Source organism: Pseudophryne corroboree, chromosome 7, assembly GCF_028390025.1.
Source record: "Pseudophryne corroboree isolate aPseCor3 chromosome 7, aPseCor3.hap2, whole genome shotgun sequence".
In the NCBI taxonomy this organism is placed as follows: Eukaryota; Metazoa; Chordata; class Amphibia; order Anura; family Myobatrachidae; genus Pseudophryne; species Pseudophryne corroboree.
This window is the reverse complement of record NC_086450.1, coordinates 451240540-451262615: the sequence shown is the minus strand read 5'-3', so window position 1 is coordinate 451262615 and position 22076 is coordinate 451240540. Positions and strand designations below refer to the sequence as shown.

Below are 22076 nucleotides of genomic sequence, written 5' to 3'. Positions count from 1 at the left end.
TGCAAGACTGGGTATTAAACCTTCATAGAGGTAAGACTGCTCGGCTTATACGCTTACAAACTATAGTATTTCAATGCATCAACAACATATCTGCATACATAGAGATTGCAAGCAGATTTTTTTTTTTTCTTGATAATTTGATTCGATAGAAACTTTAGCAAATAACACAGTAAGGAAAACAGGCAAACAAGAAGACGGCTTGGTGCGAATGATTTCCAGAGGAACAGCTTGTTGCAGTTATTGTTTGGCAACAAATACAGTTTCGCCAAGAGGAAAATGAACAGCTCTGAGGAAAGCTATTCAGCAGGCTGCAAACAAGGTGGGAGACACATCAGGCACACAGAGGGTAAGGGGGAGGAAAAGGGCTTGGATCTGCTATGGGCAGAATGGGAGAAGGTAACCTCAGTCAATGGGATCCAGGACAGCTCAAAATCCGAGAGGAGCTCATGATGAATCCCAGAATTTTCATCCGCCTTGGTTTCCAGAGTCGACACAACAGGGTTTAAAGATGTACAGATTCACCAACAGCTGGAGAGGGGCAGGATGGGAAGCGGCAAGAGGTTGGATTCCCAGTATATGTCAGTGGGCTGGATTCTTCTGCAGACTAACAGAGGTGTTTATTACTCCAGCTCCCTTACGGTGATCATTTTATCAACTGTGAGACAGGAACAAACGCAACAAGCGATTCTGATGCGTTCTATTCACTTGACACACAAACCAGGCATGTATTTCTAAACCAAGTTTAGGAAAGCTCGTCAGCTGCTGCAGAACTACACTTTGCAGCATGCCCTGGGACATATTGTTCCTCAACAGTTTAATATGAAGATAAATACGGTCACAAAAGCCCGCACTAAACACATTAATAAACAAAAGTAGAACTCAGTGTCTGAGAAATGCAGTAATTGAATAATGTGCTGACAGCATGTAAAGACGCTGGGAGTTAGGTCCTTGGTGAGATCTTGTGCCTGTCACGTGGACCCCCGCTGTCAGGTCCAGGTTTTAAAAGGCATACTTCACGGAAGACCACCAAGAGCGAGCAGAAAAAGGGATTTTTGTTTACTTACCGTAAAATCTCTTTCTCTGATTCCATCTGGGGAACACTGTGCAGTTACTGCTAGGTTAGAGTGTGTGGGTAGTGGAGTTTGGCACAGAACCTATAGAAAACTAACTCCTCCCTCCTCTAACCCCTCCCATCTCCAGCCTGACCAACCAGTACCTCAGTTAACGTTTAGCCAAGCCAAGAGAGACAAAACAGAACATAACCACTATACCAGACAAATATACGGGAGGGATCGCAGCGTCCCTCAGATGGAATCAGAGAAAGAGATTTTACGGTAAGTAAACAAAAATCCCTATTTCCATCTGGGGGACGCTGCGCATTTACTGCTGGGATTTCCCAAAGCAAGCTAATGAGAGGGAGACGTAGACGGCATAGCCGTCTGTAAAATTTGACGCCCAACAGAGGCAGTCTCCAAACCAAACTTATGAAAACGGTAGAATTTTGTGAAGGTATGCACGGAAGACTAGGTCGCCGCTCCACACAGCTGCTCGACAGAAACAACCCCGCGAACAGCCCAAGAGGCTCCAACAGCCCTAGTCGAATGAGCCCGTACTGGGTCAGGCACAGTAATGGTAGAAGAAACGTATGCCTGCCGAATGGCCGAAGTCACCCAACGAGCCACCGTGTTCTTAGAAGCCGGCCAACGCTGTTTGGGTGCGTCAACCAACACCAACAGCGTATCCATATGACGGATAGATTCGGTACGAGACAAGTAAATGTGTAAGGCCCTAACAGCTAATAAAGCCAAATGGTTTTCCTCCCCAGAGGAAGCAGGAGTAAACGCTGGAAGGACAATGTCCTGATTAAGGTGAAAAGCCGACAAGACCTTCGGAAGCAAAGAAGGTTTTGTACACAGAACCACACGGTCATCATGAAAAACCAACAAAGGCGGCCTGCAAGACAGAGCCGCTAACTCCGATACACGTCTGGCTGAGGCAATGGCCAAAAGGAAAACAACCTTGAGTGTTAGGAATAGCAATTCCACAAATTCCAAAGGTTCAAACGGAGATCTCTGAATAGCCGTAAGAACTAAATTCAAGTCCCAGGGAGGAACCGGGGGAACAAAAGGTGGTTGAATCCGAAGCACTCCTTGCAGAAAGTCTGGACATCTGGAATGAGAGCCAATCTTCTTTGAAAAAGCACCGATAAGGCAGAGACCTGTCCTTTAAGCGAGGAAAGTCGCAAACCTTTAGCGAGACCGTCCTGAAGGAAAGACAACAGGCGAGGCACCTTAAAAAGGTCCGGTGTCAATCCGCGTTTTTCACACCAAGCAATGTAAATACGTCACACCCTGTGATAAATTCCATCAGTTACCGGCTTCCTGGCCTGAATCATCATTTGTATGACTGGCCGAGATAATCCTTTAGCCCTTAAAATGCTGGATTCAAGAACCATGCCGTCAAAGCCAGCCGGTCGCTGAGGCAGACGGAAAGGCTCCCCGACTACCATGCCGCACAGAAGAGTGTACCACTGGCGACGCGGCCAATCCGGAACTACCAGAATAACCGGCAGACCTTCTCGCCATATGCGTTGAAGTAGACGTGGAATCAGCGGAAATGGTGGAAACACATATGCCAGTTGAAACTGCCATGGAGCTGTCAAAGCATCTACCAGAGTTGCTTGAGGGTCCTGAGTGCGCGACCCGTAATGAGGAAGCTTTTTTTTGAGACGAGACGCCATGAGATCTATGTCGAGCGTTCCCCACAGGGACACTAGAGCAAGAAACATCTCCTGGCGAAGCTCCCAGTCTCCCGGATGAACTGTGTGACAGCTCAAGAAATTTGCTTCCCAGTTGTCGACTCCCGGAATGTGAATTGCGGAGATGGCCGGAACCCAACTCTCCACTCACGTGAGAATATGAGCGACCTCTTTCATGGCGGTCCAGCTTCGAGTTCCTTCTTGTTTGATTATGTAAGCCACCGCCGTGGAGTTGTCGGACTTAACACGAACTGGATGACCCTGGACTGTATATGAATGAGCGCATATCGGATCGCTCGCAGTTCCAAAATGTTAATCTGCAACAATGACTCCTGCCTCTTCCAGAGTCCCTGAAAGTGATGAGTTTGAAATACCACACCCCAGCCCGTGAGGCTGGCGTCTGTGGTGACCATCATCCAAGACCAAATCGCGAACGGAGCTCCCTTGGTCAGATTGTGGCTGTGAAGCCACCAGTGGAGCGACTGACGAGTCTGTACCGACAAGCGGAAAAACAACTGTAATTTGAAGTGTGGGCCCATCCGGGTCCAACAGCGAAGAATCTGAGCTTGAAGGGGTCGGGCATGAAATCTGGCGTATGGGACTGCCTTGAAGGTTGCAACCATCTTGCCTAACACCTGCATGCATCTGAGAACTGAAACTCTCGGTAATTTTATCAGTGTTCGAATTCTGGACTGTAGGTCCTGGATATTGTCCTGAGGAAGAAACACTCTCTGGCTCCTGGTGTCAAATAAGAGTGCCAGAAATATCATCTTCTGGGAAGGGAGCAGTGACGATTTTGGGAAATATATTATCCATCCGAATGACTGCAGGGGGTCTATTGTGAGTTGCAAGTGCTGGCGAAGAATCATCTCCGATGGGGCTTTGATTAGGAGATCGTCCAAGTAAGAAGTAATGTTGACTCCCTGACACCTTAGAACTGCGACGATTTGGCCCATGATCTTTGTAAACACCTGAAGGGCCGTGGAGAGCCCGGATGGGAGAGCTTGAAACTGAAAATGCCAAGGGCCGACTGCAAATCTTAAAAGATATTGGTGACCTGTCCAAATGGGAACATGCAGGTATGCATCCTTTATGTCTACGGAAGCCAAATATTCCTCCGGCTCCATGGCCGTGATGATCAAACGAATGGATTCCATTTTGAATTTCTGGGCAGAGAGATACAGATTTAGGTATTTGAGATTTAAAATGGGTCAAAATGAACCGTCTGGTTTGTTTCCGAGAAAAATACTCGAGTAAAATCCCTGACCTCTTTGCTGGTCGGGAACTGGAAGAATTACTCCATTGTGTAAAAGGGTGGCCGTCGCTTGAAGAAGAGCTCGACGTCTGGAGGGATCACTCGGGAGAGGGGTGACGAAAAAACGATGTGGGAGCGGTTCCTCGAGATCCAAGATATATCCTCTGGATATGACCCCCGTCACCCACCGATTGGGATTCGACAGGAGCTACACATCCATGAACTGCAGTAACCGAGCCCCGACCACCATTGATCCCTCCGAAGACCTCGAGACGTCATGCAGTAGGTTTGTCGGTAGGCTTAATGGCCAGTCTACGAGCTAAGGTCTGTTTTTAATCGGAGTCAGCATTCCAAACCTGAAGCCAGAGAGACCTTCTTGCCGTTACAGCCAAGGCAGAGACGCGATTGCGGCGCAGCAGGGTTCAACAAGGCTTCTCCAACATAAGTCAGAGCCTCAGAAATTAGTTTTGCCAATTGAATAGCTTCCGACGGATCGTTAGATTGCATTCCAGACACCACTTGTGATAGCCAGTCATCCACAGCCTTAAGAGCCCAAGCGCCAGTGAGAATTGGACGCAGAGAAATACCTGATAGAGCAAACAGATTTAAGGATTGCCTCTATCTTCCTGTCTGTGGGAACTTTAAAGGTCGCAGACTGTACGGAGGGAATAATCGTAGCTTTCGCGAAGTGTGTAATGGGGGCATCTAATTTTGGTGCAGTTTCCCAAAACTTTGTGTCTTCCTCCAAAAAAGGATACAGAAATCTCAGTTTCTTAGGGGCCTGGAAACGAGAGTCCGGCTTAAGCTAGGGTTCCTTCAATATATCTGCAAAATGCGAATAAGAAAGGAAAACAGTAACCCGTCTATTTTGTCTTTTGAAAAAGGCAGCTGAAGTCTCCGCCACCGCCGTCTCTTGGAGATTAAGAGTCTGACGTATGGCCTCTATCAGTAGTCTGACACCTGAGCTCGTAGATAGCTCCTCTTCTTCCTAAGCCGAAGTATCCTCCCATTCTGGGCCTACTTCACCTTCCTCTAAGGGAGAGGTTATAGAATCGGACTCCTCCGCTGGAAAGGTTATAGCGGGTAATGGCTGTGACCGTTTTGTAGCAGCAGAACTGCTTGAAGAGCTTTCAAACTTATTCAAAGACTGAGTAAAATCAGAGAGATATTTGTCCATATTGTTTGCCCACAGTGGCTCCTCGGGAGTCTCTGGGATTTGCACCTGATTGGGACTGACGTAAATCTGAAATGGCATTGGCCATGTGTTTGGCCCACAGAGGCATAGACTGATTTATAGAACCTCCCTGCCGGTCCGCTACTGGTGTACCAGAGCACGTCGTACAGAGAGAACCCGCGTCCGTGCTACCTTTTGAAAGCTTGGAACCACATTGTGAGCAGGCAAAATAAACAACCGAGGCTGTCTTCACTTTTGTAGATTTGTCCAGCTTATTGCCCATATTTCTATTTTAAAATAGTGGAACAATAAGTAATAAAAGGTCTTCCCAGAACCAAACTGATCCTATATGCCCTTTAGAATAACAGGATGAATTTGTAATCTATTAGTGAAGCCCACCTGATAATGAGTGCAACACTAAATAACAGGCCTTGTCATATAATAATAATAATGCAAAGCAACTAATATACTTGCTGTTGCCTGGTCCCCGTCTGTACCGAACAGAGTGAGAGCATCCCCCGTAGTGACTGCAGAAGATGGCGCCCGGAGCTCAATACCCCCCACAGAGGGTGGGCGGAAGTGCGCGCGGGTTTAACAAGGCGGGAAGTGTCTCCTTCCCCTCAGCGTCACTGCTGCGTCTAGCCATTCCTCCCCCTTCAGCTAACACACTCCTGTAGCTGTAAAGGCCGCGGTTCCCCTTCCGGGGGCGGACCGCGGCGTCTATACACTGAGTGTCCGGCGGCAGCGGGAAGGTATTAACCTTCCTTCACACCCGCTCCGTCTTCAATTAAAAAAAAAATTGTTAAAAAAGAGCGGCAACAGGGATAAATAACTCCTGTCACATAGCGCCGTACTCTCCCTTGGAGGGGGGGAGGGGAGTGGAGAGGGCGCTGACATGCAAAGCACAGTAAATTGTAAAATTCAGCACACACACACACATACATAAAACAGTCCAATGCAGTCAAAGACAGATTGTGACTGTTCTGTACCTTATCAGTGCCCCAGTGATCAAGTATGGTGACCCTTCCAGAGGCAGCTGAGAGTGGGGAAATAATAAGATTTTACTTACCGATAAATCTATTTCTCGTAGTCCGTAGTGGATGCTGGGGACTCCGTCAGGACCATGGGGATTAGCGGCTCCGCAGGAGACAGGGCACAAAAATAAAGCTTTAGGATCAGGTGGTGTGCACTGGCTCCTCCCCCTATGACCCTCCTCCAAGCCTCAGTTAGGATACTGTGCCCGGACGAGCGTACACAATAAGGAAGGATTTTGAATCCCGGGTAAGACTCATACCAGCCACACCAATCACACCGTACAACTTGTGATCTGAACCCAGTTAACAGTATGACAAACGTAGGAGCCTCTGAACAGACGGCTCACAACAATAACAACCCGATTTTTTTGTAACAATAACTATGTACAAGTATTGCAGACAATCCGCACTTGGGATGGGCGCCCAGCATCCACTACGGACTACGAGAAATAGATTTATCGGTAAGTAAAATCTTATTTTCTCTGACGTCCTAAGTGGATGCTGGGGACTCCGTCAGGACCATGGGGATTATACCAAAGCTCCCAAACGGGCGGGAGAGTGCGGATGACTCTGCAGCACCGAATGAGAGAACTCCAGGTCCTCTTTAGCCAGGGTATCAAATTTGTAGAATTTTACAAACGTGTTCTCCCCCGACCACGTAGCTGCTCGGCAGAGTTGTAATGCCGAGACCCCTCGGGCAGCCGCCCAGGATGAGCCCACCTTCCTTGTGGAATGGGCCTTGACAAATTTAGGCTGTGGCATGCCTGCCACAGAATGTGCAAGTTGAATTGTGCTACAAATCCAACGAGCAATCGTCTGCTTAGAAGCAGGAGCACCCAGCTTGTTGGGTGCATACAGTATAAACAGCGAGTCAGATTTTCTGACTCCAGCCGTCCTTGAAATATATATTTTCAATGCCCTGACAACGTCCAGCAACTTGGAATCCTCCAAATCGCTAGTAGCCGCAGGCACCACAATAGGCTGGTTCAGGTGAAACGCTGACACCACCTTAGGCAGAAACTGAGGACGCTTCCGCAGTTCTGCCCTGTCCGAATGGAAAATCAGATATGGGCTTTTATACGATAAAGCCGCCAATTCTGACACTCTCCTGGCTGAAGCCAGGGCCAGTAGCATGGTTACTTTCCATGTAAGATATTTCAAATCCACCGATTTGAGTGGCTCAAACCAATGGGATTTGAGAAAATCCAAAACTACATTAAGGTCCCACGGAGCCACTGGGGGCACAACCGGGGCTGTATATGTAGTACTCCTTTTACAAAAGTCTGGACTTCAGGAACTGAAGCCAATTCTTTCTGGAAGAAAATCGACAGGGCCGAAATTTGAACCTTAATGGACCCCAATTTGAGGCCCATAGACAATCCTGTTTTCAGGAAATGTAGGAATCGACCCAATTGAAATTCCTCCGTGGGGGCCTTCCTGGCCTCACACCACGCAACATATTTTCTCCAAATGCGGTGATAATGTTGTGCAGTCACCTCCTTCCTGGCTTTTACCAGTGTAGGAATGACCTCTTCCGGAATGCCTTTTTCCCTTAGAATTCGGCGTTCAACCGCCATGCCGTCAAACGCAGCCGCGGTAAGTCTTGGAATAGACACGGTCCCTGCTGAAGCAGGTCCCGTCTTAGAGGTAGAGGCCACGGATCTTCCGTGAGCATCTCCTGAAGTTCCGGGTACCAAGTTCTTCTTGGCCAATCCGGAGCCACGAGTATCGTTCTTACTCCCCTTTGCCGTATAATTCTCAGTACTTTTGGTATGAGAGGCAGAGGAGGAAACACATACACTGACTGGAACACCCACGGTGTTACCAGAGCGTCCACAGCTATTGCCTGAGGGTCTCTTGAACTGGCGCAATACCTGTCCAGTTTTTTGTTGAGGCGAGACGCCATCATATCCACCTTTGGTTTTTCCCAACGGTTCACAATCATGTGGAAGACTTCTGGATGAAGTCCCCACTCTCCCGGGTGTAGATCGTGTCTGCTGAGGAAGTCTGCTTCCCAGTTGTCCACTCCCGGAATGAACACTGCTGACAGTGCTATCACATGATCTTCCGCCCAGCGAAGAATCCTTGCAGCTTCTGCCATTGCTCTCCTGCTTCTTGTGCCGCCCTGTCTGTTTACGTGGGCGACTGCCGTGATGTTGTCCGACTGGATCAACACCGGCTGACCCTGAAGCAGGGGTTTTGCCAGGCTTAGAGCATTGTAAATCGCTCTTAGCTCCAGTATATTTATGTGAAGAGACATCTCCAGGCTTGACCATACTCCCTGGAAGTTTCTTCCCTGTGTGACCGCTCCCCAGCCTCTCAGACTGGCATCCGTGGTCACCAGGACCCAGTCCTGTATGCCGAATCTGCGGCCCTCTAACAGATGAGCACTCTGCAACCACCACAGAAGAGACACCCTTGTCCGTGGCGATAAGGTTATCCGCTGATGCATCTGCAGATGCGATCCGGACCATTTGTCCAGCAGATCCCACTGAAAAGTTCTTGCGTGAAATCTGCCGAATGGAATCGCTTCGTAAGAAGCCACCATTTTTCCCAGGACCCTTGTGCAATGATGCACTGACACTTTTCCTGGTTTTAGGAGGTTCCTGACTAGCTCGGATAACTCCCTGGCTTTCTTCTCCGGGAGAAACACCTTTTTCTGGACTGTGTCCAGAATCATCCCTAGGAACAGCAGACGTGTCGTCGGAAACAGCTGCGGTTTTGGAATATTTAGAATCCACCCGTGCTGTCGTAGAACTACTTGAGATAGTGCTACTCCGACCTCCAACTGTTCTCTGGACCTTGCCCTTATCAGGAGATCGTCCATTTTCTTTGAAGAAGAATCATCATTTCGGCCATTACCTTGGTAAGGACCCGGGGTGCCGTGGACAATCCAACCGGCAGCGTCTGAAACTGATAGTGACAGTTCTGTACCACGAACCTGAGGTACCCTTGGTGAGAAGGGCAAATTGGGACATGGAGGTAAGCATCTGTCCCGGGACACCATATAGTCCCCTTTTTCCTGGTTCGCTATCACTGCTCTGAGTGACTCCATCTTGATTTGAACCTTTTTATGTAAGTGTTCAAATATTTCAGATTTAGAATAGGTCTCACCGAGCCGTCTGGCTTCAGTACCACAATATAGTGTGGAATAATACCCCTTTCCTTGTTGTAGGAGGGGTACTTTGATTATCACCTGCTGGGAATACAGCTTGTGAATTGTTTCCACTACTGCCTCCCTGTCGGAGGGAGACGTTGGTAAAGCAGACTTCAGGAACCTGCGAGGGGGAGACGTCTCGAACTTCCAATCTGTACCCCTGGGATACTACTTGTAGGATCCAGGGGTCCACTTGCGAGTGAGCCCACTGCGTGCTGAAACTCTTGAGACGACCCCCCACCGCACCTGAGTCCGCTTGTACGGCCCCAGCGTCATGCTGAGGACTTGGCAGAAGCGGTGGAGGGCTTCTGTTCCTGGGAATGGGCTGCCTGCTGCAGTCTTCTTCCCTTTCCTCTATCCCATGGCAGATATGACTGGCCTTTTGACCGCTTGCCCTTATGGGGACGAAAGGACTGAGGCTGAAAAGACGTTGTCTTTTTCTCCTTTATACGGCAATACTTCCATGTGCCGTTTGGAATCTGCATCACCTGACCACTGTCGTGTCCATAAACAACTTCTGGCAGATATGGACATCGCACTTACTCTTGATGCCAGAGTGCAAATATCCCTCTGTGCATCTCGCATATATAGAAATGCATCCTTTAAATGCTCTATAGTCAGTAAAATACTGTCCCTGTCAAGGGTATCAATATTTTCAGTCAGGGAATCCGACCAAGCCACCCCAGCGCTGCACATCCAGGCTGAGGCGATCGCTGGTCGCAGTATAACACCAGTATGTGTGTATATACTTTTTAGGATATTTTCCAGCCTCCTATCAGCTGGCTCCTTGAGGGCGGCCCTATCTGGAGACGGTACCGCCACTTGTTTTGATAAGCGTGTGAGCGCCTTATCCACCCTAAGGGGTGTTTCCCAACGCGCCCTAACTTCTGGCGGGAAAGGGTATACCGCCAATAATTTTCTATCGGGGGAAACCCACGCATCATCACACACTTCATTTAATTTATCTGATTCAGGAAAAACTACAGGTAGTTTTTTCACACTCCACAAAATATCCTTTTTTGTGGTACTTGTAGTATCAGAAATATGTAACACCTCCTTCATTGCCATTAACAAGTAACGTGTGGCCCTTCAAGAAAAATACGTTTGTTTCTTCACCGTCGACACTGGAGTCAGTGTCCGTGTCTGTGTCGACCGACTGAAGTAAAAAGACGTTTTAACGCCCCTGACGGTGTTTGAGACGCCTGGACAGGTACTAATTGGTTTGCCGGCCGTCTCATGTCGTCAACCGACCTTGCAGCGTGTTGACATTATCACGTAATTCCTTAAATAAGCCATCCATTCCGGTGTCGACTCCCTAGAGAGTGACATCACCATTACAGGCAATTGCTCCGCCTCCTCACCAACATCGTCCTCATACATGTCGACACACACGTACCGACACACAGCACACACACAGGGAATGCTCTGATAGAGGACAGGACCCCACTAGCCCTTTGGAGAGACAGAGGGAGAGTTTGCCAGCACACACCAAAACGCTATAATTATACAGGGACAACCTTTATATAAGTGTTTTTCCCTTATAGCATCTTAATATATATAATCATATCGCCAAATAAGTGCCCCCCCTCTCTGTTTTAACCCTGTTTCTGTAGTGCAGTGCAGGGGAGAGCCTGGGAGCCTTCCCACCAGCATTTCTGTGAGGGAAAATGGCGCTGTGTGCTGAGGAGAATAGGCCCCGCCCCCTTTTCGGCGGGCTTCTTCTCCCGTTTTTCTGAGACCTGGCAGGGGTTAAATACATCCATATAGCCCCAGGGGCTATATGTGATGTATCTTTTAGCCAGTATAGGTATTTCATTGCTGCCCAGGGCGCCCCCCACAGCGCCCTGCACCCTCAGTGACCGCTGGTGTGAAGTGTGTGACAACAATGGCGCACAGCTGCAGTGCTGTGCGCTACCTCATGAAGACTGAAAAGTCTTCTGCCGCCGGTTTCTGGACCTCTTCACTTTTCGGCATCTGCAAGGGGGTCGGCGGCGCGGCTCCGGGACCGGACTCCATGGCTGGGCCTGTGTTCGATCCCTCTGGAGCTAATGGTGTCCAGTAGCCTAAGAAGCCAATCCATCCTGCACGCAGGTGAGTTCACTTCTTCTCCCCTAAGTCCCTCGTTGCAGTGAGCCTGTTGCCAGCAGGACTCACTGTAAAATAAAAAACCTAAAAACTTTTTCTAAGCAGCTCTTTAGGAGAGCCACCTAGATTGCACCCTGCTCGGACGGGCACAAAAACCTAACTGAGGCTTGGAGGAGGGTCATAGGGGGAGGAGCCAGCGCACACCACCTGATCCTAAAGCTTTATTTTTGTGCCCTGTCTCCTGCGGAGCCGCTAATCCCCATGGTCCTGACGGAGTCCCCAGCATCCACTAGGACGTCAGAGAAAACATACACTTACTAACCCCACTCTTGTAGTACCTGTCACCTGTATACAGGGACTAGGTACCCCAGAAAACTAAATAAAAACTAAAGAAAACCTAACAAAAATTGTGTCTGTACTCCACAGGCACAAAACTAAAACTGAGGTAGTTGTTGGTCAGGCTGGAGATGGGAGGGGTTAGAGGGGGGAGGAGTTAGTTTCTATAGGTTCTGTGCCAAACTCTCTTCCCACACACTCTTACCCCAGTAACCGCGCAGCATCCACCAGATGGATGAAAGAGAAAACCTAATACAGACTGGGGTAAAATTTACCTAATATGCTGTCACAAGTCAACACGACCAAGAGGTGACAGTGAAAACTTAAATAAAAATAGGAGAGATAGTCTGAGATTGAGAATTATTGGCTGCGCTGAATCAAAACAAAACATCTCATGAGCTCAAACATTGGTTTCCTATAGATCTAGGTCAAAACCACAATACAGTTCATCAACTAGGCCACGGACGATCTGCCAAGATCTATAATCAGTCATTATGGAATTCTTAAAGATAAAGTGAAACTGACGGAAGCATATAGAGAACATTGCAACGTGTCACAGAGACAAGCTTATATAGGCGTTTCCCCTCAAGTGGAAATTAAAGAAGAGAATTTGCTCCACCAGCCAAGATCACAGTTTCCTGCAACAGAGTATCCATCCTATTTATGGCAATCGCTATGGCTCATACATACTTATACACTGCCCAGCGATCGCCAGCAAGCGTGCTAGAAGATGGGCGACAGACATGAATCAAGGGCCCTTTATACTCGTGACTCACTCGATGGGATGGACGCAAGATACTGATGTGGACAATGGCTGGCGACAGCCAGAAATAACGGTGCAGTGTTGGTTGATACCACGCAACATCCGGCAAAGGATAAAACTTGTATCCTGAAATTCTAAGGGGCTCAGTACACCCATAAAGAAAAATAATGATCACAACTTAAATCATCTAACCCTGATCTATCACAAGACACGGAGAGATACGAAGACACGCAATAGATATGTATATACAAACAGGAAGCAATTAAACACGCCCATTATGTTATACATGAAGTTGCTGCCCAATCGTCTCCTCTGCGTGCACTTTGCAGTCACACCCGGTATACTTACGGAAAGGCGGCGGCTGTCGCCAGCTTGCTGTAGATGGCCATGTCCGCAGCCCCCTGGCAGGTGAAGTGGTAGGGGGTTGGCAGCCGGTGTTTGTGGCAGAATTCGGCTGGAGAGATTCCGTGCTGCTGCTTCACCTCCCCAAGGTCCCATTTACACCCCACAAACAGGCAGGGTGTCTGATTCTCCATGTAGTGTTGCTGTAAGGGAGGAGAGACAGACGTGACTATAGAGACAGCGAGGCACAAGGAGAAAGGGGTGAGAAGATGTCTAAGGGGGAGATGAATCAAGCCTTCCAAAGAGGACAGGTTAAGCTGCCCAGAGCAAACCAGCTGCTTGGTTGTTCGGGACAACTTCTCCACTTGTCCTGTTGAGAAGGTATGGTTCATCTTCCCCTAAGTCCAAGAGCCACTGGTCATTGTGACAAGGTCAGAGGACTGTGGTGGTGATTGGCCCAATGTAAAGGTAAAGCAGGCGGAGATACCACCAGACTACTGCACAGCAAGTGCCAGGACTGTGCAGAGGGGTTATCTGCCATAGAGGGACAAGGTCGGAGGACTGTGGTAGGACTAATCTGTTTTAGCTATAGCAAACACCATCTACGGGCAACCATGAGGGACAGGCAGTGTCACCTTGTAGATACTGGCGCAGTAGTTGAAGGATTTCGGGTCACTGACATCATACATCAAACAGGCGACGTCACAGCCCGCGTCCGACTGTTTCAGGAAATCGGTGTCCACGTCCACTTCGTAGAGCTGTGGAGAAGAGGGAGAATTAGCGGGGTCTGCCGCAAAGTATCAACATCAGCCTAAAACGCCTGTAAAACAAATAGGTGATGCTTATAATTGCATTCTCCCCATCAGCAACAGGGCGATACAGATATCGGGTTAGGTTAACCCTCAGGAAAAAGAACACTAGACACAATCCAAGCAAGAACGAGTGCCTCCACATTTCTATAAGCCCGCTGTCCCTTCCTCAAGTCCTTATCCAGTGACCTGCATAGGAGGTGGGCACAAGACTATTGTACATGTAAACTCTGCGGACTAACCCAATCTGTGTTCATCGCCGCCATCATCTACCCTTTGCCATGGAGTTTAGTCCCTCAGCTCTGCCACTGTACCTGGCCTTAGGGATTGGCCATCGACCATTAATGATTTAGAATCATCACTGGTCTATGACCAATGTTAACTACTTTTACCATCGATGGGGTAGAACCATCGATGGTACAGATCTACTGAATTTTTTTTCTTCCTCCAAGGTGTCGGTACACGGAGCCTAGCTCTGCCCCCCTCAACCCCCATATTCTCCAGAATAAAAAAATGTGTCGTTCTGTTCAAGTGCAATAGCCTTCTGTGCACAACGGAGGCTGCCATAATAGCGGACTGAAGCCATATTTCTGAGGATGTGGAAAAGTCGGATTTAGTAGCATAATGGAGGCACCGGAACTGGTCGTCATTAAAAAAAAAAAAGTGCCTCAGTGATGTCACTAGTTCTCAGTGATGTCACTAGTTCTCAGTGAACTGCTGGCTGGCAGCCTCAGAAACAATGGTTGGGTCCACAAAATGGCCACCTCTGCTGTGTGTAGATGAAAGGACTGCTGTGCTCCTCCCTCTCCAGCATTGTGTTCTAGACACTGCAGGGATCACGTCACCACAACTAAACACGTATATTAGTGGGCAATACACGACAATGTGAAGGCTGAGTGCTCTTACACAGATCATGGAAATCCAAGGTCACTTCTAATATCCGTAATTATTTACATTACTGGCCAGAGTGTCCTTCACAATGTGCATGATATCCTAACACCACGGAAGTAGTGACAGCAGAACGCGTCATTATAAGCAATGATCTCAGAACACACTATTAATACCAATACTACTTACACATGCATCGCTTGCATAGTATACTATGAATTAACTAACATGTTCAAATATTTTCATTTTCCCACAACATTTAATAAGACATGTAGAGGGGGGGGGTGGCAATATTGTTTTCCATTACAGTGAAATGAGTCCATCATGTAAGTCGGAGTCTGTCGAGTGAAATCAGCGCTCGCAGTTTCAGGTCAGCCCGCCCCTCTGTGGGGTGACACAATTAAGGAATAAAAGAATGTGTCCGATACATTTGGGAATGAGTTGCTGCTACAGATTCTCTCCATAAATAGACATGACATTTCCTTTTTGGAACGGAGAAGCTGCTTCCACAATGACTGGTATTATATATCACTCACACACTGCAAATTGAGAGGAGAGCTGCATATACACACAGTGACTGGAGGGAAGGGGGGGGGGAGTTAGGGTCAGACAAGACACAAGGGGGAGAGTTATGGTGGGTACACACTTACAGCTCTACATGCAGATCAATGGTTCTGCACATACAGTAGATCTACAGACAGACCGGCCAGGCATACACACTGCCCGATCCATCGGGACTGACATCACAAACTGGGCGGGAATTTACATGCGCCCGCCCAGTTGTGCTGTCAATCACCACCGGCGTCTGCAGCAAGTATACGGGCGGTCAGCTGATATCGTTAGATATAGTGGCCGTCGGCTGTGCAGCAGGGCCGAAGCGATAAGTCTGTGAACGACAGCATTCACAGACATATCGTTCATACACACTGGCCAACAGACCTGCGATATATTGGCCGTTCAATAGATAGTGACATAGCGGCCTGTGTGTACCCACCATTAGGGTCAGGCTCTGGGGAGAGGGGGGGGATTTGGGTCAGGTTATGGGAGGGGAGGTTTATGGTTAGGCCACAGGAGGGGAAGGATTACAGCTAGGCCACAGGAGGGAGCATTACAGTTAGGCACTAGGGGGAGGGTTTGGGACAGGATATGGGAGGGGAGGGTTAGAGTTGAGCTACGGGAGGGGAGAGTTAGTCAGGCACTAGGGGGGAGGTTTAGGGTCAGGCGCTAGGGGGGAGGGTTAGGGTCAGGTGCTAGGGGGGAAGGTTAGGGTCAGGCGCTAGGGGGGAAGGTTAGGGTCAGGCGCTAGGGGGGAGGGTTAGGGTCAGGCAATAAGGAGAGGGTTAGTGTTAAGCTATGTAAGAGTGGTCAGGGTCAGGCACTGGGGGGAGGGTTAGTGTTAGGCTATGGGAGGGAAGGTTGGGTTACACACTGGGGGGAGGGTTGGGCTATGGGAGGGGTGTTTAGGGTTAGGCACTGGGGGAGGGATAGGTTATGGGAGGGGAGGTTGGGGTAGGCACTGGAGGGGGGGGGGTTGGGTTAGGCACTGGTGGGAAGGTTAGGCTATGGGATGGGAAGTTAGGGTAGGCACTGGGGGGAGGGTTGGGCTATGGGAGGGGTGTTTAGGGTTAGGCACTGGGGGAGGGATAGGTTATGGGAGGGGAGGTTGGGGTAGGCACTGGAGGGGGGGTTGGGTTAGGCACTGGTGGGAAGGTTAGGCTATGGGATGGGAAGTTGGGGTAGGCACTGGGGGGAGGGTTAGGCTATGTGAGGGGTGTTTAGGGTTAGGCACTAGGAGGGTTATGGATAAGGATTAGTGATGATGCCGGAATCTGCTGAAATTAATCAGGTCAACTCCATCAGACCCGGAAGACACCACCAGAGTCGCAGCAACCGCCGTACCGGGTAAGTCACCTCTAGACCAGGGAAGTTTTGAGTGCCGACATGATGCATGCCATAGTGGCCGAGGACGACATGTAGAGCAGGTCTAGGTTACAACCATTATGACAGTATGAATATTGCCAAAATATCCCTCACATGCCCCTTATAGGTAGATGCACTGCTGGGCTAGGAACCCAGCGTCAGTAGCTGGTGTGCAGCGCCCGGATTACTGGGGAACCACCTGGCTAAAGAGACCTGGAAAGAAATACATTAAAAAAACAAAACAAACAAACCTGCATTTACATGCTACAGTGACATCTGTCCCTAGGAACCAATGTAGCACCACTCACACAGAGACACGTGCACCCTATACTATACTCACAATTAGATACTTCTCTTGACCCCCGATGAGCACCGTGTTTATGGAGTAGAAGGAAGGCTCCCTGCGGCTCTGCAGCTGCTCCTGAGGCACGAGGAGACAAGACGGTTACAAGGGGAGCGATGTACCAAGGACAAGTTTAATAGAGAAAGGGAAAATAAAAATATCCAAAGCGAAACATGGAGATAAAATACAAATCTATCAGCTGTATGAGAGATGACTGGAGCAGGTTACAGGTAACCACGGAAGCCCCAATAATGACTGACCCAACAGAAAGCGAAACGCGTGGCTGGAATGTGCAGGGCCTCGTAGGGGTTTGTTTTTCTGATGGCCACAATCAGCTGAGAACTGTGTGTGTATGAATAAAGGTCAGATGTGTACACACGTGACCAGCTGTAGACTAAGGCAGTTAGTGTGGGCAGCCAGTAAGTGGGCATCACTGGGACAGTACCATGTGCAGGGGCACAGGAGCACTGTACAATAAACGCGGCTTCAGTCAGTAGCTAAACTCCTCAAATACTTCCCCGTGACACGAGGCACAAAAAATAAGATTTTAAACCTACCGGTAAATCTTTTTCTCCTAGTCCGTAGAGGATGCTGGGGACTCCGTAAGGACCATGGGGTATAGACGGGCTCCGCAGGAGACATGGGCACTGTAAAGCTTTAGAATGGGGGTGCACTGGCTCCTCCCTCTATGCCCCTCCTCCAGACCTCAGTTAGGACTGTGCCCAGAGGAGACTGACAGTACGAGGAAAAGGATTTTGTTATCTAAGGGCGAGATACACACCAGCCCACACCATACACACCATACAACGTGGTATACAATAACCAGTCAACAGTATGAATAAAAACAGCATCAGCCATAGGCCGATCTCAACTGTAACTTAACCCTTAAGTATGCAATAACTATATACAAGTCTTGCAGAATGTTTCCGCACTGGGACGGGCGCCCAGCATCCTCTACGGCATAGGTCTTCAACCTGTGGCCCTCCAGCTGCTGCGGAACTACACATCCCAGCATGCCCTGCCTCAGTTTTACCATGCCTTAATAGCAAAACTGTGGCAGGGCATGGTGGGATGTGTAGTTCCGCAGCAGCTGGAGGGCCACAGGTTGAAGACCCATGCTCTACGGACTAGGAGAAAAAGATTTACCGGTAGGTTTAAAATCTTATTTTCTCTTACGTCCTAGAGGATGCTGGGGACTCCGTAAGGACCATGGGGATTATACCAAAGCTCCAGACCGGGCGGGAGAGTGCAGATGACTCTGCAGCACCGACTGAGCAAACACGAGGTCCTCATCAGCCAGGGTATCTAACTTATAGAATTTTTCAAAAGTGTTTGAACCCAACCAAGTAGCTGCTCAGCACAATTGTACTGCCGAGACGCCTCGGGCATCCACCCAAGAAGAGCCCATCTTCCTAGTGGAATGGGCCTTTTCTGAATTTGGTACCGGCAAATCAGCCGTAAATTAACCTGCTGAATCGTGTTACCGATCCAGCTAGCAATAGTCTGCTTAGAAGCAGGAGCGCCAACCTTGTTGGCTGCCTACAGGACAAACAGTGCATCTGTTTTCCTAACCATAGCCGTTCTGGCTAAATAAAACTTTAAGGCCCTGACTACAACAAGGGCCTGGAATTCTCCTAGTCACCCGTAGCCACAAGCACCAAAATAGGTTGGTTTACATGCAATAACGAAACCACTTTAGGCAGACCTTGAGGACGAGTCCTCAACCCTGCTCGATCCGCATGGAAAATCAGATAGGGGCTATTGTGAGACAAGGCCGCCAAATCGGACACCCGCCTCGCAGATGCTAAGGCCAATAACATGACCACTCTCCAAGTGAGAAACTTCAATTTAACTGTTTGAAGCGGTTCAAACTATTGTGACTTAAGGAAACTCAACAACACGTTAAGGTCCCATGGTGCCACTGGGGGCACAAAAAGAGGTTGGATGTGTAACGCTCTTTTTACCAAAGTCTGGACTTCTGTGAGAGAAGCCAATTCCTTCTGAAAGAATATGGATAAGGCAGAAATCTGCACCTTAATTGAGCCTAACTTTAGGCCCATATCCACTCCTGTCTGTAGAACATGGAGAAAACGTCCTAGTTGGAAATCCTCAGTAGGAACCTCCTTGGCTTCACACCAAGACACATATTTCCTCCAGATACGGTGATGGTGCTTCGCCGTAACATCTTTTCTAGCTTTAATATGAGTAGGAACGACCTCCTCTGGAATACCCTTTTCAGCTAGGATATGGTGTTCAACCGCCATGCCGTCAAACGTAACCGCACGGCCCCTGTAGTAGCAGGTTCTCCCTGTGAGGAAGGGGCCACGGATCTTCTGAGAGCAGTCCCTGAAGATCTGCATACCAGACCCTTCGATGCCAATCTGGAACAATGAGTATCGTCTGCACTCTTGTTTGCAATATGATTCTCAATATTTTTGAGATGAGAGGAAGTGGAGGGAGCACATAGACCGACTGAACACCCACGGTGTCACCAGGGCGTCCACCGCCACTGCCTGAGGGTCCCTCGACCTGGAACAATACGTCCAAATCTTCCTGTTGAGGCGTGATGCCCTCATGTCTATATGAGGAAATCCTCAACGACTTTTCACCATTATAAAGACTTCCTGAAGAAGTCCCCACTCTCTTAGATGGAGATTGTGTCCTCTGTAATGAAGACCTTTGACAGAGCGCTTACATGCTTTTTCGCCCCGCGAAGAATCCTGGTGGCTTCTGTCTGGAGCCACCACGGGGGAGAAAGAGAGAGCGAGAGAGAGAGAGAGAGAGAGAGACTGGCCCGGGCTCTGATGTATGCGACGGTGGGACCCTGACCACTTGTCTAGAAGATCCCACCGAAAGGTCCGTGTGGAATGGCCTCGTAGGCCGCCACCATCCTTCCTAATAAATGAGTGCATTTAGTCTCTGACCATGTTCTGGAGTACTTGGGCTTTTGCCTCTGGGAGAAAGACCTTTCTGAACTTAAGCGACCGAAGGGACTGCATTTGATATTGCCGTGTTTTCTTTTCCTGTGGGGGAACATAAGGCAAAAGAGTAGATTTACCCGCGGTCGCTGTGGTTACCAGATCCCCTCCCCAAATAAAACTTCACCTTTGTAAGGCAAAGTCTTTTTTTTTTTTTTTAAACAGCATACCTGTCCCTTGGCAGGTCCACAGGGACCGTCTAACAGAGATCTCCATGGCCTTGGCTCTTGAACCCAACAGCCCAATATCACTCGCAGCTTCTCTCATATATTATGCTGCGTCTTTAATGTGACCCAAGGTCACCAAAATGGTATCTTTTTCTAGGGTGTCAATGTCAGATGATAAGTTATCTGCCCGCGCTGCAACTGCGCAACCCACCCATGCCGATGCTACTGCCGGCCTTAGCAGGGCACCCATATGTATAAATTGATTATAAGGTAGTTTCCTGTCTGCAATCAGCAGGACTCTTAAGGGCTGCCGTATCAGGGAAAGGTAGCGCCCCCCTTTTTTCGACAAGCGCGTAAATGCCTTTTCCACCGTGGGCGAGTAGTCCCACCGTAACCTATCCTGGGTGGAAAGGTTACGCCATAATATTTTCTTGGGAATCTGCAGTTTCTTATCTGGAGTTTCCCAAGCTTTTTCAAACAGGGCGATCAGCACGCAAGATGGGGGAAAAGTTACCTCAGGATTCTTTCCCTTAAACATGCCGACCTTTGTGTCAGAGACAGAGAGGTCATCAGTGATATGCAAAACATCTTTAATTGTTACAACCATATATTGAATACACTTGTCCACCCTTGGGTGCAACTTAGCATCATCACCGTCGACACTGGAGTCAGAATCCGTGTCGGTCTTGGTGTCTACTACCTGTGAAAAGGGACGGTTCTGCGACCCCGAAGGGCCCTGTGACACAGTAAAAGCTATGGATTGACTCCCTGCTTTAATCCTTGGACTCAGCTTTGTCCAAACTTTGTAATAAAGTCACATTAGCATTTAAAACATTCCACATATTCATTCAATCAGGTGTCAGGTATGAGCCTTCCACTTCAGACATGTCGACACAGACGTACTGACATCCCCACACACACAGGGATACCTAATATAATGGGGACTGACCCACCATAAGGCCCTCAGGAAAGACAGAGAGAAAGTATGCCAGCACACACCCAGCGCCACTGTACACTGAGACAAACAAACCCAGTCTGTCAGCGCTTTTTATTACAACTGTAAAACACCACATATTTGCGCCAATAAATGTGCCCCCCCCTCGTTCTGACCCTCTGTATTAACTAACAGCAGGAGAGAGTCCGGGGCCGCTTCTCTGTATGCTGAGGAGAAAAAATGGCGCTGGTTAGTGCTGGAGGAAACAAGCTCCGCCCCCCGACGGCAGGCTTCGTTCCCGCTCCAAATCTTTATACTGGTGGGGGATTCTGAAATATACATCCTTTATAGTGTATATAAGTACTTTGCCAGTGTTATGTGAGGTATATTAATGCTGCCCAAAGCGCCCCCCCCCCCACCTGCGCCCTGCACCCTTACTGTGGTGCCTGTGTGTGTGGGCTGGGAGCAATGGCGCGCAGCGTTACCACTGCGCGTTACCTCATGAAGATCTGAAGTCTTCTTTTCTTCTTATACTCACCCGGCTTCTATCTTCCGGCTCTGTGAGGAGGACGGCGGCGCGGCTCTGGGATGAACTACAGGGTGGGACCTGTGTTCCGACTCCCTCTGGAGCTAATGGTGTCCAGTAGCCTAAGAAGCAGAGCCTATCATTTAAGTAGGTCTGCTTCTCTCCCCTCAGTCCCATGAAGCAGGGAGTCTGTTGCCAGCAGTGCTCCCTGAAAATAATAAACCTAACAAAAGATTTTTCAGAGAAACTCAGGAGAGCTCCCCTGCAGTGCATCCAGTCTCCACTGGGCACAGGAACTAACTGAGGTCTGGAGGAAGGGCATAAAGGGAGGAGCCAGTGCACACCCATTCTAAAGCTTTACAGTGCCCATGTCTCCTGCGGAGCCGTCTATACCCCATGGTCCTTACGGAGTCCCCAGCATCCTCTAGGACGTAAGAGAAATAAGGAACCTGTGATAAACGCCTCTCACCTCAAGGCTCTGCCCCAGGAACGCTCGCAGGAAAGCAGATTTACCCGTCCCGCGGGGTCCAATCACTTTGCACAGGAAGACGGTTCTCTGCGTCTGTCCCTTTTCCAGGTCTATCCTCTTCTCCCGGGTCACTGAGGG

The 22076-nt window shown here is 49.0% G+C and overlaps 1 protein-coding gene across 4 annotated transcripts in view; it reads right to left on the bottom strand.

The window, feature by feature from the left end:
• The window catches only part of RHOT2 (ras homolog family member T2), a 123669-nt gene that overhangs the window by 50515 nt on the left and 51078 nt on the right, over window positions 1–22076 (bottom strand). For all 4 annotated transcript variants that reach the window (XM_063935061.1, XM_063935060.1, XM_063935063.1 and 1 more), the window contains exons 15-18: window positions 21939–22069; window positions 16862–16942; window positions 13540–13662; window positions 12911–13107 (exon numbers count right to left, since the gene is read on the bottom strand). In XM_063935061.1, the coding sequence (XP_063791131.1) occupies window positions 12911–13107; window positions 13540–13662; window positions 16862–16942; window positions 21939–22069 (532 nt within the window). The remainder of the gene's footprint in view (window positions 1–12910; window positions 13108–13539; window positions 13663–16861; window positions 16943–21938; window positions 22070–22076) is intronic.